The sequence below is a fragment of the Staurois parvus genome, unplaced genomic scaffold, assembly GCF_062004578.1.
Source record: "Staurois parvus isolate SC_StPar_1 unplaced genomic scaffold, SC_StPar_1.0 ptg000011l, whole genome shotgun sequence".
In the NCBI taxonomy this organism is placed as follows: Eukaryota; Metazoa; Chordata; class Amphibia; order Anura; family Ranidae; genus Staurois; species Staurois parvus.
Genome location: NW_028317807.1, coordinates 18,554,323 through 18,572,907, shown reverse-complemented (window position 1 = coordinate 18,572,907; position 18,585 = coordinate 18,554,323). Strand labels below are relative to the sequence as shown.

General features: G+C 42.4%; 1 protein-coding gene across 3 annotated transcripts in view; it reads left to right on the top strand.

The window, feature by feature from the left end:
- Positions 1-18,585, top strand: part of PLEKHM3 (pleckstrin homology domain containing M3) — a 250,326-nt gene that overhangs the window by 14,719 nt on the left and 217,022 nt on the right. For all 3 annotated transcript variants that reach the window (XM_089671288.1, XM_089671285.1, XM_089671298.1), the window contains exon 2: positions 4,506-5,156. In XM_089671288.1, the coding sequence (XP_089527414.1) occupies positions 4,592-5,156 (565 nt within the window). In that variant the 5' untranslated portion in view covers positions 4,506-4,591. The remainder of the gene's footprint in view (positions 1-4,505; positions 5,157-18,585) is intronic.

The window sequence follows — 18,585 nt, the reverse complement described above, 5'->3', positions numbered from 1 at the left end:
TCCTTCCTTTGGAATACATGAGTTCAGTGGTGGCATATCCCTTTTGTTCCTAAACAGCTGTGGCTAGATTTGGCCCCATGACCTTCTCATAGTTCTTTCTGTTTTGTGGCAACTCATTAGCAGAGCTGTCCTCTTTTCTTTGCATTGTACGTGACAATTTCTATAAACAGTGCATTCATACATACACATACTAACTATGAATTGAAAAAAAAAAAGGTTTATGAAAAGCTTAGAATATTAGATCCATTTAGTCAAATGGATGTATAGTAGCATTTTTTTTTTTTGCATTTATATGAATTTGTTCATTTAATTTGCAAAAAATGGCAACCGACCCCAATTATGAGTTTGAGCAAAATGTATCATAAGTTAAAAGGTAAGTTCATCTTTTCACAAAAAATAAAAAGGTGAACTAACTTCAAATATCTTGGCTGCCCCTCTGGATTCCTCTGCACATAGCGGTTGTGATGCCTCATTCTGGTCGTGTAGTGATTCATAACTACAAGGCTCTATGCACACGGGGCATTTTAACAATGCTGGTAACGTTAGCTGTGCAAAGTCACGTTAAAAACGGGAGGTTTTTATGCTTTTTTTGCATTAGCGTTTTTCACGTTTGTGTTTTTTAGCGCTTTTTTTACAAAAAATATTTTTTTTGACTCAAAAAAAGTCCAAAAACGCCAGTTTGCCATGTTTTGCTGCATTTTCAGCGTTCAAACGTTTTTACAGCTGAAAAACTCCTCAGGAAACCCACTAATTCTATTTTTTTTCCTGCTAAAAAATGCCCCTGCCAAAATACGCTGATTACAGTCTGTGTGCATGGACACATAGGATAACATGCTGGGGAGTTTACTGGCTGTAGAAAAAACACCAAAAGCCAGAAACAGCAGCTGTAAAAACATCCAGTATGCATGGGGACTAAGTGTACAATTCCATGGCTGGAACCAAACAGAATCAGCAAGGGAGAATGTCACCAGCACACCGAGGATCACCAATATGGGTCCAAAAGTTTTAATGAATGATCACGTAGTTACAGCAGGCAACGTTTCGGAGTCTCGCAGGACCCCTTCATCAGGTATGTGAAAAGGCATAGCTGAACCTTGACCTCTTCAGTAACTAGTAACATATAGTTCAATGAGTTCTGGGTGGAAACCTCACACCATTTTTCACAGAAATCTCGTTTATGATGTTCAATGGTGGGCTGATTTCTAATCTGGAAGCCCCTCGGACTTTTTCTTGCTCTGTAGTACTCAGACAGAGTCTGGCCATGCAGCTCCAGATCAACCTGTCTTTTCTTCAAGCATTTGATTTTCTTTAATCGGTCAGTAACTGTATCCGATCCAAATGCTTTTTTGGTGTCAGGTGGGAAGAGGATTGCATCAATCTCTTCCTGATTGTAAATGCATCCAAAATTACTCGATGATGCGATCTCTTCAGAGGCCATTTGGTTATAGACAATCCTCATGATTGGATCAATCGGTGAATGTGATGTCCCGGTTTTCTACAGGTACATCTGGTACATACCCTCGTGGTGGGCAGCCAGCAGGGGTGCTGTATGGAAAACCAGTGCAGAATGCAAGTGTACAATCCCAACGCACACGTTTCTGCGTTAAAAATGGCTGTGTGTATAAGTGGGTGCTGCATCGACCGTCTGCTGGAATCAAACCGAAACAGCAAGGGAGAATGTCACCAGCACACTGAGGATCACCAATATGGGTCCAAAAGTTTTAATGAACGATCACATATTCAAACACCTGATGAAGGGGTCCTGCGAGACTCTGAAACGTTGCCTTGCTGTAACTATGTGATCGTTCATTAAAACTTTTGGACCCATATTGGTGATCCTCAGTGTGCTGGTGACATTCTCCCTTGGTGATCCATAACTATACACCATGCTTGCAATGCTTGCAATGACAAGTACTCATTGGTCAGCGCAATCCTATGGTTGTGCTGACAAAAGAGAAGCGCTTCTTTCTTCTGGGACACCTTTCAGAAAAAGAAGCCTCAGTTGCTCTTCTCATTGGTCAGCATGATCACATGGCTGCACTGACCAATAAGTGATTGCCATTGCTAGCATTATGATGGATACCCACTCCAGGGCTGTGTTTTGCAATGTCCAGCCTGCTATACTGTCAGTGGGGTCTGGAGGGGGTGGCCCAGATACTTGGAATTAGTTTACCTTTTCATTTTTTTTAGCCTTTAACCGCCTCCTGCCCGCCATATATTAATATGTCGGACGCGAGGTGGTTCTCTCGTTCTGGGAGGACGTCATAAGACGTCCTCCCATTCTAACCGTGTATGCGCGGCGATCAGCGGTGCGCTTTGTCCCTTGGACACAGCGGATCACAGATCCATGGAAAGAGCTGAAGATGTCGGCTCGGTCATGTGATCAGCTGCGTCCAATCACAGCTGATCACATGTAAACAGGGAAATGCCGGTTATTGGCATTTCTCTCCCCACGAGCCGTCGCACTGACAGCTCGTGAGGAGAGGAGAGCCGGTAATCGGCATTCCTCGGAGGGGACATGTACACAGATCATCAGGGCACTGATGATCTGTGTAGCCCCAGCAGAGCTACCTGTCAGTGTCCATCAGTGCCAGCTCTCAGTGCTCATCCATGCCACCTGCCAGTGCCCTTCAGTGCCACATATCAGTGCCCATCTGAGATGCCTTTCAGTGTCACCCATCAGTACCAGTCAGTGCCACCTATCAGTGCTGCCTATCAGTGCCAGTCAGTGCCGCCTATCAGTGTGCATTTGTGCTGCCTATCAGTGCCACCTAACAGTGCCAGTCAGTGCCGCCTATCAGTGCCATATATGAGTGCTGCCTTTCAGTGCCCATCAGTGATGCCTGTCAGTGCCCATCACTGCAGCCTCATTAGCGCACATCAGTGAAGGAGAAAAATCACTTTTATAAATGTTATAACAAAAACTAAGAAAAAACATTTTATTTTTCAACATTTTCAGTGGTTTTTGATTTGTTTAAGAAAAAATAAAAAAACCCAGAGGTGATTGAATACCACCAAAATAAATCACTATCTGTCACAAAAAAATGATAAAAATTTCATATGGGTACAGTGTTGCATGACCGCGCAATTGTCATTCAAAGTTCAACAGCGCTGAAAGCTAGAAATTGGCCTGGGCAGGAAGGGGGTATAAGTGCCCTGTAAGCTAGTGGTTAAAGTGTTCTGCTTTCTATTAATAAAGTGGATGTAAACCCTTACCTATACCCAGTGAAGTGACTGGCCTTACATGATACACAGAGATGAAAAAAAATGCTTGTACATAACTTGTACCAGTTTACCTGCAGTTTTCTCTTCATCTGTTCAAAGTTTGTCTGGGAGTTCAGAAAACAGGGTGGAGAGCTGAGATTACACACTGCAGAGCTGAGTGAGGATTGGAGAGAAGAGAAGAGACCCCCCCCCCCCTTCCTGACATCATTGCTTACTACTAGTGAAATCTGTGAATGATCACAGAGGTCACATGGTACAAGGCTATTCACAACAGCCTTGTATTATGTGACAAGCTGTGACCAATCACAGTTCTCACGGTATTTTTCAATGGCTACAAGAATGCATCCAGAGAGAAGGAGAAGTGATTGCTTTTACAACCTTTTATAGGTGTAAAAGAAATCAGTGTAAAAAAAAAAAAAAATCTTCATCACCCCCCACAAGTAGTACAATGTCACTATGGTGACACTGTACTGCTAGGGTGACGATATGTTGGAAAAAAAAACATAAATAAACAAATTAAATAAAAATGTAAAAATAAATTAAATTTAAAAGAATTATAATTTTTGGTTATAAACTTATTTGGGCTATTTTTTTTTTTCATTAAAAAGATAGCTGAATACATTTTGGCCAAGATTTATGAAGAAAGATTGTTTTATTTGCAAAATTTTATAAGAAAAACACTTTTTTTTTCAAAATGTTTGGTCTTTTTCATATATATATATATATATATATATATATATATATATATATATATTAAAAAATCCCAGTGGTGAATAAAGTTTTATCTGTCTCAAAAAAAAAGCTAAAATATTCAAATGGGTACAGTGTTGCATGACCACACAATTGTCATTCAAAGTGTGATAGCGCTGAAAGCTGAACATTGGCCTGGACAGGAAGGGGGTGAAAGTGTCCGGAAGTGGTTAAGCTGCTGCAGTCATTTTTCCCATCACAGATTCCTTTTAAATTCATGCTGTTCGTCTATAGCTTTAGGTTTGAACATTAATATGTACCCAGGGATACATCTAGTCGCTTGTGTGTAGAAGCCTTATGAAAAGAAATCATAATTATGAAAAATAAATTTTAATGACAGTATTGTATTATATTGCCCTGGACACTAATTTCTATTTCTTTTCTTTGCTATTTACAACTTATGGCAATAGTACAATCTTTTTCAGACTATCTAGGCAATTTCCATTGTATATTATCATAATAAGTTAACGTGTTTTTTCAGCAATTGTAAAAGAACTAAAGTGATATGTCAATTTTTTTTCCCCCCATAGTGTTCATGTTGACTCTTCACTTTCATCGGCTGATTTGCATTCTTCCTAACTGACTGATAATGCATCATTGATGCTAAAGGCAAGCAATGGAAGCACTGGAAGTGGATGATATCAGTCCTGCACTAGAGGTTACAGAGGATTTCTTCAACTCTTTTGAAAAACTAGAGCATGGTAACCATCAATCTGAAGTCTTTGGAATTCATGAAGCTCCTGAACTGTTAGGAAATGACATATCCAGTAAAATCCAGCAGGAAGTCGATGGACAAAATGCAAACACCTCAAAACGTAGCATTATTTGGGAGAGGTGTAAGAGTAGTCTGTTTGATGCCAAAGCAAAGAATGGTATCCATGCCAAAGAGCATTTTTCATCAACTAGGAGAGCATTTCCTGATGTACCTTTGTTGGCAGGACAGGAAAAAGACTCTTCTGCTTATAACTTATTCAGTGCATGTCACCGTAGACGTGACCGACCTCAGTCACTTAACGACACAGTGGGCCTTGCCGAAGACACTTCAAAATTTAGACCAGGACACAACAGGTCACGATCGGATGTCAGTCATATAGACTGGACAAATATACGCAAACCAGCACCTTTGCAACGGTCATCAAGCCAAGGGGTACACTTCACCAGAGACATTGAAGGAAATACTGGTATGGATCTCGCTATTTTATTTTCCTTTTCTTTTTCTCCTTTCCATTTTTTTTTTGCCCTTTCCATTTTTTTTCTCTCTCTCTCTCAAAAAAAAAATACATTGGCAGTTGTTTCTTAAAAGTCTGACTTGCAGTAAGTTTTAGGCCTCATGTATACTGCTGCTCCTAAACGTGAGTTTTCAAGCCTTTTGGTTTTTCTTTTTTTGCCAAAACCCCTAAACTCAACTCAATAAAAGCCTATGGGGTTTATTTACTAAAGCTGGAGAGTGCAAAATCAAGCTTATTTCTGCATAGAAACCAATCCGCTTCCAGGTTTTATTGACAAAGCTGAAGTCAGAAGATTAGAAGCTAAAGTTGAGGTTTCTATGCAGAAGTGAACCTAATTTCGCACTCTCCAAATTTAGTAAATAAACCCCTATGTGTCCATGCACACATATGCAGAGAAAAATTCAAATGCATAAATATTGTTGTACTGTGCCATTAAACAATCAAATAAATACCAATAGGTGCACAAAATAAATGTGCAATACCTGTTGTCTTTGAAAAAGGTAAACAAAATCAACCATATTCAATAAGCAAACATGCAATCAGATATGTGACAATAGCTTAATGGTTAAAAATACACAAACCAAACAAAATATGTTGTAAACTGTGAATAAGTTCACATTATTAAAATGTGTATATAATGTGCATATGTGACTCAATTAACAGTGCTCCACCATTAGGTGAGTAACAAAAGTCTGTAGTGCTCCAATAGTATCCAGCTTCTCCCGGTTAATATCCATCACCACACACCGCCTCTTACCGACTGCTAAGACCCCAAAATTATAGGTGGCCTTAGAAGTCTCTCAAGACCAGGAATGCAGTCATCAGGCACATAAAAACTCTACAATACATCAGCAGGGGCTATGGAGGCAGGGCGCCTTTAACCACTTCCTGTCCGGACACTTTTACCCCCTTCCTGTCCAGGGCAATTTTCAGCTTTCAGAGCTATCACACTTTGACAATTGCACGGTCATGCAATACCCATATGAATTTTTTACCATTTTTTTTTTTTTGAGACAGATAAAGCTTTATTTTGGTGGTATTTATTCACTGCTGGGATTTTTATTTTTTTGCTATGTAAATGAAAAAGTCCAAAAATTTAGAAAAAAAGTGTTTTTCTGATAAAATGTTGCAAATAAATAATATTTCATCATAAATCTTGGCCAAAATGTATTCTGTTATCTTTTTAGTGAAAAAAAAAATAAGCCAAATTAGTTTATACCCAAAAATTATAATTTTTAAACATTTTTATTACATTATTTTTTTTAATATTATTATTTATGGGTTTTTTTTATTACATACTGTCACCCTAGCAGTACAGTGTCACCATGGTGACAGTGTACTACTTGTGGGGGGTGATGATTTTTTTTTTTTTACACTGATTGTTTTTACACCCATATAGGATGTAAAAGCAATCATTTCTCTTTCTCTCTGTCTGCATTCTTGCAGCCATTGAGAACTACTGCGTGAGCTGTGACTGGTCACAGCTTGTCACATGGTACAAGGCTGTTGTGAATAGCCTTGTACCATGTGACCTCTGTGATCATTCACAGATTTCACACGTAGTAAGCAATGATGTCACAAGTGACATCTTGCTTACTACTTTGCATGTGATCACTGATTGGCCAATCAGTGATCACATGATCGGGACCTCATACAGAGGTCCCGTCCAACGATCGGTGTTTCACTTTGTGCGGAGGGCACAGCGGGCACCGGATCGCGGTGCTGCGTGTTCCCTGGGAGCGGCCACCCGATCCTGCAGTGCCACCGTCCTGACGTTTATATACAACGGCCAGACGGGAGGTGGTTAAGAACAGGGAACCATAGAAAATACTACAGGAACGCTTAATGCATTTTCTTACTCCCAGGAACTCATTCTGAGTCTTGAGAGTGTTCTAATGCCACCTATAATTTGGGGTCTTAGCAGTCGGTAAGAGGCTGTGTGTGGTGGTGGATGTTCACTGGGAGAAGCTGGATACTAATGAAGCAATACAGACTTTTCTAATTCACTTTAGGGTGGAGCACTGTTAATAGCGTCACATTATATATAGATTTTATGAATGTGAACTTTAAAGTTGATCACAGTTTAACTATTTAAAGTCTCTCTAGACAGACTTCTCCTCACTTCCTGTACCTGTGCCAACATTTCCAATGTGACAGGAAGTGAAGAAATATCTCCAGTGGGTCTGTGATGAATGAATCTGGAAGTGAAAATTATTTCATCACTTCTGATTTTATAGCTGCCTTTTCCTGGCCGTTACAGCCAGGGAAACATCTCATCAAACATATCTGTGTTTGATCAGATGCTTTGAAGGGCAGGGAAGATATCAGGGGTCTAATAGACCTCAGATGTCTCTAAAAAGAGTATCTATCACTTCCCAAAACTATCACAAGGGTCTTGTTTAATCCCTATGATAAAAATAAAGCTAAATGGGGAAAAAACATTAAAAGTATAAAAAATACACTAAATAAATAATAATAAAAAATCTAAAGAACTAAAGGCTGAAAAGAAATCCTGTTAAAGAGAGGAACACTTTGATCAAGGCTCTGTTAGTTATAAGTATAGTTATCCTTTTAGAAGTAGCTGCTACTGCTACATGCTAGTATGTTTTTATAATTTAGGTTTTTCTCATGTTCTCGTGTTTAATGCAATTCTATAATGCTGGCCTAATACATCACAATATCCCACTGATAAGCATTTACAATATTATATTAAACAAATTATGGAATGCACCCACTTATGCTTTATGTATTTTGCTATAGAACCTGTCTGCCTTGGAAAACTAAATACATGAATGAATGTGGAAAACTAGCACCTTGAGAGAAAGCATTCACTGTGAGTTGGAGGCATCCTTCAGGCTTTCTCCAAATGTAAAACCCATTCAGATGCAGGAAACAGGGTCTAAGATGATTCATCAGACCTCATTTTGTATCTTTTCTTAGGACTCTAAATTGTGTGCTCTAAGGAGGTGTAAGGTGTAAGCGCCAGATTTGTAGTCTCTTGCACAAGTCTTGAATACAAAAAATTTGCCTTGGCATAAAAGCCATTTTTGGTAAGCATGCTTACATAATGGCATTTTGGGAAGTATAGTTCATTTTCGTAGACCTCAAATTTTATGGTGTTTGCAATAAAATAATTTATTTATACGAATTGTACAAGATTGCACTTCTGTATTTTTGTATTTGTAATTAATATAGGCATATGCATTTGGAAGGGGTTCATGCATCATGTGTATTAATCCTTTTAGTGCTGCGATGTAAGGGTTGCGGTGGAGCAAAATTGTATGCAGCATTCCATGCAAGTAACCTTTCCGGTAGCTGTATTCCTTAAGCTATGAGATCATGGCCGTTACAGACACCATGACCTTCTAGCAGAACAGTAGATGAGACTCTTCCATTGTTGAACTCCGTCCCCTGGTGCCTGCCCTCCACTGTCCCAATTTCCCTGCACCGCCGTTTTCCATGCCCTCCTCAAACTCTGCTGTAACCTGTGCTGCAATCCCCCAGCCGCTGCCACCAATGAGGCAGGTGTCCTGTCTTTTTACCCGTATCATCTCCAGCTTTCCTTATTGGATGTTGATGAGATTGAAACCCTGTTTTGAGTGCTTGGTTCTAGTGGCCAGTTGCTTGGCCTAAGTACTGTCCCATGATGGAGGAGTGGGGGTCACTATTCCCATTAGGCACAGACACCAGCTGGCACTGACAGGAAGAAGCAGCAGGGTTGCTGGGAAGGTATCACTGGGTTGGAGGGGGGCCTTTTAACAAACCATATTACTTTGCCCTGAATGGGCCAAGTGACAATGTCTCTTTGACATTTTGTTAATATGTGTATTGTGATGAACTGAGATGCAAATGTATTGGGGTTTGCTGGCAAGGTGTGCCATAGGGCAACAAATGGTCTTGCAACACACCACAATTTAGGTAGTGTGGCACTATGCGTTGTGGAAATGTGTCCCTAGTATGTATGTGTATGTATGAATGTAAAGTTAGGGACCTTAGATTGTACGCCCCTTGAGGGTTAGAGACTGATGAGAATGTACAACATATTTGTAAAGCGCTGCTTAAAATTGACGGCGCTATATAAGTACCTGAAATAAAATAAAAATAAAATAAATTACAGGTTCATAAGAGCAAATTACAATAGTCGTAGAAGCACATTTCCTGTGGCTTATATTTTGAAAGAAAGTCACGATGCTGCTCCCCGACCCCTGCAAGTATTCAGAATTTCTGGGTGTGTAAATTCCTTCTGCCCTCATCTCACATAGGGGTTCCTCTCGCTGGCTTATACCACTTAGCATGATGGAGGAAACAAGCATTCAACTCATCTGGCCAGTTGAATACTTGCATCAGTCGGGGTGCAGGATCACAGAGGCTTTTCAAGACATGGCCGCTGTAGGTATATTGCCTCCTCATTAAAGTTTGTATAAAGCCAAAATCCTGTTTTTGAAAGACTAGGAGGGCAAAAGCCCCTGTTCATGAATCTCCTAAGCAGAAACACAGTTATAAAAATTTGACTTCTCCCCTTCATTCAATGTAAAAACAGACTGGCTTCATGCACAAGTTTATTTTACACAAATGAATGGACAGCATGGAGTACTTTTGTTCTTGTTTCTTTTTTGTTTAATATTGGAAAGCTGCTTAGCAATAGGAGATTGTTCCCTTTTCTACAGAGAAGAGCAGGCTAATTGTTTATGTGCTGTATCCAATGGCTAAAGTAGAAAGGAGATTATGGCAGGTCCCAGCAGTTCTCAGGGGCAGATGCCTCACTTCCATTTTTTTTCTTTGACATGTTCCTATGTAAAACGTTATCTTCCTGTTATCTCAGGATTTCCATTGTCATCATTCATCCACCAAAATTCCCTGTTCTGCATTATTCCACAGCAATTACAAAGCTGAATAATTGTCTCATTTCCCCAATGAATTCTCCATAATGTAAGATAAACAAGTCACTGGATTGTTGAGCTTTCTGTGACAGCTTTGCTACAGCTTTGTAGGAGGATGTTGAGACACAAATCATTGTGGGGAAATTTAACCACTGGAAGCTAGTGAAGACATAAGAAGCAAACACAATATTCGAGCATGCAATACATACTGAAAACCTAAATATCAGTTATTGATGTCAGCTGTCATTATATATTCAACAGTATAAAATGTATATTATTATTAATGTATATTTTGGTCCATATACAATATCAAAAGAAGAGATATCCTGGGACCCCCATCCCGGGATGAGAAATGTAAGTTCTTCCGTTTTTTTAGTAACAGTGTCAGCCTCACAAAATTGGTTCAGCAAAATAACAGCCTGACATTTCCAGTAATATAATAAAGCTTAGTGTATCATGTCACATCTTTCCAAGCTTCATTAGATCTGTACAAAAGCTGGATCTGGGCAGAAAATCTAATACTTTGTAACTGCAGACAGATAAAAATGAACTAGACAAAGTGCAGTGTGGCTCCTGTCTTTGGAAGGACAGCTTCTTATTTAGAATGACCTTAAAATACCAATTACGTTGGCCTTTATTCCATTAATGGTGGATAAAATACGACTTCTGTAAATCTTTCACTGCATGATAAAATCAGTGTAATCCCATTATAACGAATGCTAATAACATATAATTTGTTTCTGCAAAGTGCTTTCAGATATCCTCATAAAAGCATTACGTGACTTATTATTATAATTGCAAATCTGTTCATTTTAAATTATCTTTATATGATATAGGACTGTGTGATATCTTGCTTTTTTGCTTTTAAAAAATACAGCAACATGCAGCAGCCCTTCTTTTATTAAATGTAATTACTATACTTTGCTGGGGTGAAAGTTAAATATAATATGAGTGCAACAATATGGAAGGCTCATGAATTTAACTAGCTTCTGATTTTATAGAAACGGTAAGAACATTAGTTATAGCTCTCTGCATTTTGCCTGCTTTCTATTCAGTATATATTTCCTGGTCTATAAACTATGGCAGTTTATTTTCTAACATTAGAAATGGTAACCATAGACATTAATTACTGTATATTTAATGACAGTCAGAATGTCTATGGGGAGCAAATTAGCCAGGTCTAGTTGCCAGCATGCCGTTTTTTAAAGCAACCTTGTTGCTATTAAAAACATATGAAGTAAAGGCGTATAGTACTTGTAGAAGAACTGCGTAAATATGCATTTTTCCCAGTACCTGTACCACTGAGTGACTCTCTGTTTCTAAGAAATGGTTCCCTGAAGTCTACAAGTAAACCAACATCTCCAGGGGGCTTTATCTCCTGGGTCCTTCTGTAGCTCTCAATGGTTCCTCCTGCTGGAAGTATCATATTATTATTATTATTATTATTATTATTAATATAATATATATATTTTTTTTTTTAAGAGATAACTTCTACAGTGACAGGGTAGCTTTAAGGCTCATTGCCTACCTGACTCTTGAGATGTAGTCCACAGTCCTAGAAAAGTGTTTCTTGGGGTTGAGGGTAGTCTACTGTTTGCAGAGACATGCATACTCCTTTAGTATACAATAAAATATACAGTAGTTCAGCACTTGTACAGTCAGGTCCATAAATATTGGGACATCAACACAATTCTAACATTTTTGGCTCTATACACCACCACAATGGATTTGAAATGAAACAAACAAGATGTGCTTTAACTGCAGACTGTCAGCTTTAATTTGAGGGTATTTACATCCAAATCAGGAGAACGGTGTAGGAATTACAACAGTTTGCATATGTGCCTCCCACTTGTTAAGGGACCAAAAGTAATGGGACAGAATAATAATCATAAATCAAACTTTCACTTTTTAATACTTGGTTGCAAATCCTTTGAAGTCATTTACAGCCTGAGGTCTGGAATGCATAGACATCACCAGACGCTGGGTTAAATCCCTGTTGATGCTCTGCCAGGCCTCTACTGCAACTGTCTTCAGTTCCTGCTTGTTCTTGGGGCATTTTCCCTTCAGTTTTGTCTTCAGCAAGTGAAATGCATGCTCAATCGGATTCAGGTCAGGTGATTGACTTGGCCATTGCATAACATTTCACTTCTTTCCCTTAAAAAACTCTTTGGTTGTTTTTGCAGTATGCTTTGGGTCATTCTCCATCTGCACTGTGAAGTGGCATCCAATGAGTTCTGAAGCATTTGGCTAAATATGAGCAGATAATATTGCCCGAAACACTTCAGAATTCATCCTGCTGCTTTTGTCAGCAGTCACATCATCAATAAATACAAGAGAACCAGTTCCATTGGCAGCCATACATGCCCACGCCATGACACTACCACCACCATGCTTCACTGATGAGGTGGTATGCTTAGGATCATGAGCAGTTCCTTCCCCCCCAGCCCAGCACTCCAGACTCCAGTGAGCACTGGAGGGGTAGAGCAGAGAGCTGGTGACTAAAACCTTGCAAACTTTTAAAGTTGAACTTCACTCTCTAAATCAGTGGTTCTCAACCTTCCTAATGCCGTGACCCTTTAATACAGTTCCTCATGTTGTGGTGACCCCCAACCATAAAATGATTTACCCAGTAATTATAATTCATGAGTGTCGTTTTACCTCCAATACTGCTGCTTTCAACACAGTAGCTGCTTTTAACAGAGTAGCTGCTTTCAACACAGCAGCTGCTTTCTACACAGTAGCTGCTCTTTACACATCGGAAATATGTGTTTTCTGATGGTCTTAGGGGACCCCTGTGAAAGGGTCGTTCGACCCCCAAAGGGGTCGCGACCCACAGGTTGAGAACCACTGCTCTAAATCAACATTGACTATCCTTATACTGTTGGCATTAGTAAATAGATAGGATAGTATATCATATTTACTTGTTTTAAACAGTTTTTTTTACCATTTCTTTAGTTACTTCCTAGTTTCAGTGCCTAGGCAAATGGTGTCTCACATTCCAGGAGTGTTCAGGAGGGGTTTTTCTCAGCAAAGCACACCCCCTGCCTGTATGCCTGAGCTAAGGGCAGTTGGATTCCTGGAAGTAAATGCTACATGAATCATCTGCCCTTACTCAAGATGGCCAATGCCAGAACTGCTAGGGGGTGTTTTCAAAGTGATTTCTCAGCAAAATAAAGCATAGAGACATGTATGGATTTGACTATTGAAAATTAATTAAGGCGGAGGGGATGCAGAGGGGGGAGAAAGGAAAAGAGAAATTTTGAATCAGGCATTTTTAAACTCCCTAATATAGAGTTTACTCAAGACAAATTGGCTCTATTAAATGAAGGATTAACCACTTGCCAACATGCGCTATAGCCGAAGGACAGCTACAGCACGGTTGTCCAGTTCTGAAAGGGCATCATGACGTCCTCCTAGAATGTGCCCTCCTGCGTGTCCCCAGCGGCACACAGGATGCGAACTCCATGATCACTGTGTTCTATGGACACAGCTGATCACATGATGTGGTAAACGGCCAATCACAGCAGACTTTTACCACGTGATCAGCCGTGTACAATGACAGAGCAGATCACCGGGTAAATACAGTTGCCAGTTATCGGCTGCACTTTCCTCACGTTGTCACAGAGTGAGGAAAGTATTGCCAATTACCGGCAGTTGTCAGAGAATAGATTGGCACTGATGAGCGAGCAGTGCCATCCATCTGTGCCCAGCAGTGCCACCCATTAGTGATCCCCAACAGTGCCGTCAGTCAGTGCCGCCCATCAGTGCCCATCATTACTGCATATCAGTGCAGCATCATCATGCTGCCTATCCGTGCCACCTCATCCGTGCCCATCAGTGCTGCCTATCAATGCAGCCTCATCAATGCACATCAGTGAAGGTGAAAAATTACCTGTTTGCAAAATTTTATAATAGAAACAAAGAAAAACTTTTTTTTTGTTCAAATTTTTTGCTCTTTTTCTGTTTATAGCGCAAAAAATGAAACACCCAGCAGCAATTAAATACCACCAAAAGAAAACTCTATTTGTGTGAAAAAAATTATAAAAAGTTCATATGGGTACAATGTTAAATGACCAAGCAATTGTCATTCAAAGTGTGACAGCATTGAAAGCTGAAAATTGGCCTGGGCAGGAATGGGGTGTAAGTACCTGGTAGGCAAGTGGTTAAAGTTTGCTCCAAATAAACATCTTGATAAGTTCAAAACCTTTATTGATGTTGAAAAGTTTGCTAAAAAGCTCAATATGAAGAAATACTTTTTAGAAAATGCTTATAAGGGAGATCAGAGTATCACTTGATGAATATATAAATAAAGGTTTCAAAATAAATCCATATTCAATCCCAAAACTTCCACATACCAGTATATCAAAGTTTTTAAGAACATGGTCCAGGGAGATACCATGCATCCAGAAAGTATTCACAGTGCTTAACTTTTGACACATTTTGTTATATTACAGCCTTCCACGACCTCTTTGTTTCCTGCTCCCTCAACCTCCTAGCGATCATGGAAACCTGGATCCAGCCCACTGACTCTACCTCCCCTGCTGCACTCTCCTATGGAGGTCTCACCTGGACCTACTCACCCAGGCCTAACGGTCGTAAAGGTGGTGGGGTTGGTCTGCTCCTGTCACCGCAGAGCACCTTCCGAGTCCTCCCAAACCCCCCCTCCCTATCCTTCTCCTCCTTCGAGGCCCACTGCGTCCGACTATTGTCCCCAACCCCCCTGAAGATTGCTGTGATATACCGGCCTCCTGGATCCATACCCCGCTTCCTGGATGACTTCTCCTCCTGGCTACCCTTCTTCCTCTCCTCTGAGCTACCCACCATCATCCTTGGGGATTTCAACATCCCTGTCAACCTCGACAACCCAGACACAGCCCGTCTCCTCCACCTAACCTCCTCCTTTGCACTTGCACAGTGCATACAATCCACCACCCACTCCGACGGAAATATCCTGGACCTTGTCTTCTCCAACCGCTGCGCTCCCCACAACCTCACTAACACCCCCTTCCCTCTCTCTGACCACAACCTTATTACCTTCTCTATCTCCTCGTCCTCCTACACCTACCCCTCCAAATGTCACACTACTACCAGCCGTAACCTCCGCAACCTTAACCCTGCCTCCCTCCACTCTGCAGCTGATCAACTCCATGACCGCATCCTCCCCCTGTCCTGCCCTGACTTGGCTTTGACCGCCTACAACAATGCGCTCTCAACAGCCCTTGACTCACTAGCGCCTTTAACCACACGCAACATCAGACCCCCACCGCTCCAGCCCTGGCAGAATGATCACACCAAAACCCTCAAATGACAAAGTCGTGCCCTGGAGCGTCTATGGCGCAAAACCAAATCCCAACAAGCCTTCACCCGCTACAAATCTGCCTTCCGCACCTACACCTCCTCCCTCCATGCTGCCAAACAGGCCTACTTCTTGACCCTCATCAAGGCCCTCTCCTCCAATCCTCGCCGACTCTTCTCTGCCTTCAACTCTCTACTCTCTCCACCCCCACCTCCACCCAGCACCTCACTCACTGCCCTTGAGATTGCCAATCACTTCAAAAACAAGATTGACACAATTCGCAAGGACATTGTCGCAACTCACACACCCTCTCAAACCGTCCCCTCTCACACAGCTACCCCCTTACCCCCCCTCCCCCTCGACATAACACACTCCCCCACACTCCGCACCTTTTGACCTTACTACCATCGAGGAAGTCTCCAAGATCCTCTCTGATGCCCACCTCACCACCTGCCCCCTTGACCCTATCCCCTCACAACTCCTACGACCTTCCTCTTCCTCCATCCTACGCTCCCTCACCCACATCTTCAATCTCTCCCTCTCCTCAGGCACTTTCCCCTCCCCTCTGAAACATGCACACATCACCCCCATACTTAAAAAGCCCTCCCTGGACCCCAATGACCCGAACAACCTCAGACCCATCTCCCTGCTCCCATTTACATCTAAACTCCTCGAGCGCCTAGTCTACACCCGCCTATGCTCTCGCCTCAACGACAACAACCTCCTCGATCCCCTACAGTCCGGCTTCCGTCCCCTACACTCCACCGAAACTGCCTTACTCAAACTCTCCAACGACCTGCTAACCGCCAAAGCTAATGGCCACTATTCAGTGCTCCTACTCCTTGACCTCTCTGCGGCCTTCGACACAGTCGACCACCCCCTCCTCCTCAAAAAACTACACTCCCTCGGCCTCAGAGATTCTGCTCTCTCCTGGCTCTCATCCTACCTGTCACAACGCTCCTTCAGCGTTCCCTATAATGCTACCACCTCCCCCTCACTCCCCCTCTCTGTTGGGGTCCCTCAAGGCTCTGTCCTTGGGCCCCTTCTCTTCTCCATCTATACCTCCTCCCTTGGCCAACTCATACACTCTCACGGGTTCAACTACCACCTCTATGCCGACGACACACAAATCTATCTCTCAACCCCCCACCTCACCCCCTTGGTCTCAGCCCGAATCACACACCTACTGAGCGACATATCAGACTGGATGTCGCTCCACTTCCTTAGATTGAACCTCTCCAAAACCGAGTTTCTTGTCTTCCCCCCAGCCCGCACACCACCCCCCATTGATTTCTCCGTCACATCCAACAGCGCTACCATCAAACCCGCCCTGCAGGCCAGAGTACTTGGTGTCATTCTGGACTCCAACCTATCCTTCCAGCCCCAAGTCCAATCTTTAACAAACTCGTGCAGACTCCACCTCCGCAACATCGCCAAAATCCGCACGTTCCTAACCCCAGAAACCACTAAACTGCTCATCCACTCTCTCATCATATCACGACTCGACTACTGCAACTCCCTCCTTACTGGCCTGCCTCGCCGCTGGCTATCCCCGCTTCAGTCGATCCTGAATACGGCTGCCAGACTCATTCACCTTTCCAACCGCTCTGTCTCCGCCACCCCCCTCTGCCAATCCCTCCACTGGCTTCCGATTGCGCAACGGATCAAATTCAAAATCCTAACGCTGACGTACAAAGCTGTCCACCATACTGCCCCGAACTACATCACTGACCTAATATCCAAGTACCGCCCATCACGCACACTCCGCTCCTCACAAGACCTCCTTCTCTCTAGTTCCCTGGTCTCCTCCTCCCATGCCCGCCTCCAGGACTTCTCCAGGGTGTCACCCATCCTCTGGAACTCCCTGCCCCAACCCATCAGATTATCACCTACTCTCCTCTCCTTTAGGCGCACCCTGAAAACCCATCTCTTCAGGGAAGCCTACCCCACCCCCTGCTAACTTGCCGACCTCCTCCACTCTTCCTACCACTCCATCCCCCACAGCTATCTCCTCCTGTGCCACCATCCCCTCCCTCCTAGATTGTAAGCTCGAAAGAGCAGGGCCCTCGAACCCCTCGTGTATCACATTGTATTGGTATTGTTCTGTCACATGTTCTGTCCCCCTTTGTAATGTACAGCGCTGAGCGAACTATTGGCACTTTATAAATACTGTATAATAATAATAATAATAATAATTCCAAAATGGATTAAATTATTTTTTTTTCCTCAACATTCTACAAACTATACCCCATAATGACAACATTAAAGAAGTTCGTTTTGAAATCTTTGCAATTTATTTAAAATAATAAACAAAAGAAAACATACGTACATAAGTATTCACAGCCTTTCCTCAATACTTTGTTGAAGCACCTTTAGCACCAATTACAGCCTCAAGTCGTTTTGAGTATGATGCTACAAGCTTGGCACACCTATTTTGGACAATTTCTCCCATTCTTCTTTGCAGTACCTCTCAAGCTCCATCAGGTTGGACGGGGAGCGTCGGTGCACAGCCATTTTCAGATCTCTCCAGAGATGTTCAGTCGGGTTCAAGTCTGGGCTCTGGCTGGGCCATTCCAAGACATTCACAGAGTTGTCCCGTAGCCACTCCTTTGTTATGTGGGCTATGTGCTTAGGGTTGTTGTCCTGTTGAAAGCTGAAACGTTGTCCCAGTCTCAGGTCCAGAGCGCTCTGCAATAGGTTTTCATCAAGGATGTCTCTGTACATTGCTGCATTCATCTTTCCTTCGATCCTGACTAGTCTCCCAGTTCCCTCCACTGAAAAACATTCCCACAGCATGATGCTGCCACTACCATGCTTCACTGTAGGGATGGTATTGGCCAGGTGGTGGGCGGTGCCTGGTTTCCTCCAGACATGACGCTTGGCATTCAGGCCAAACAGTTCAATCTTTGTTTCATCAGACCAGAGAGTTTTGTTTCTCATGGTCGGAGAGTCCCGCAGGTGCCTTTCGGCAAACTCCAGGCGGGCTGCCATTTGCCTTTTACTGAGGAGTGGCTTCCGTCTGGCCACTCTATCATACAGGCCTGATTGGCGGAGTGCTGCAGAGATGGTTGTTCTTCTGAAAGGCTCTCCTCTCTCCACAGAGAAATGCGGGAATTCTTTTTCAGAGTGACCATCGGGTGCTTTGTTACCTCCCTGGCTAAGGCCCTTCTCCCTCGATCACTTATTTTGGTCGGGCGGCCCACTC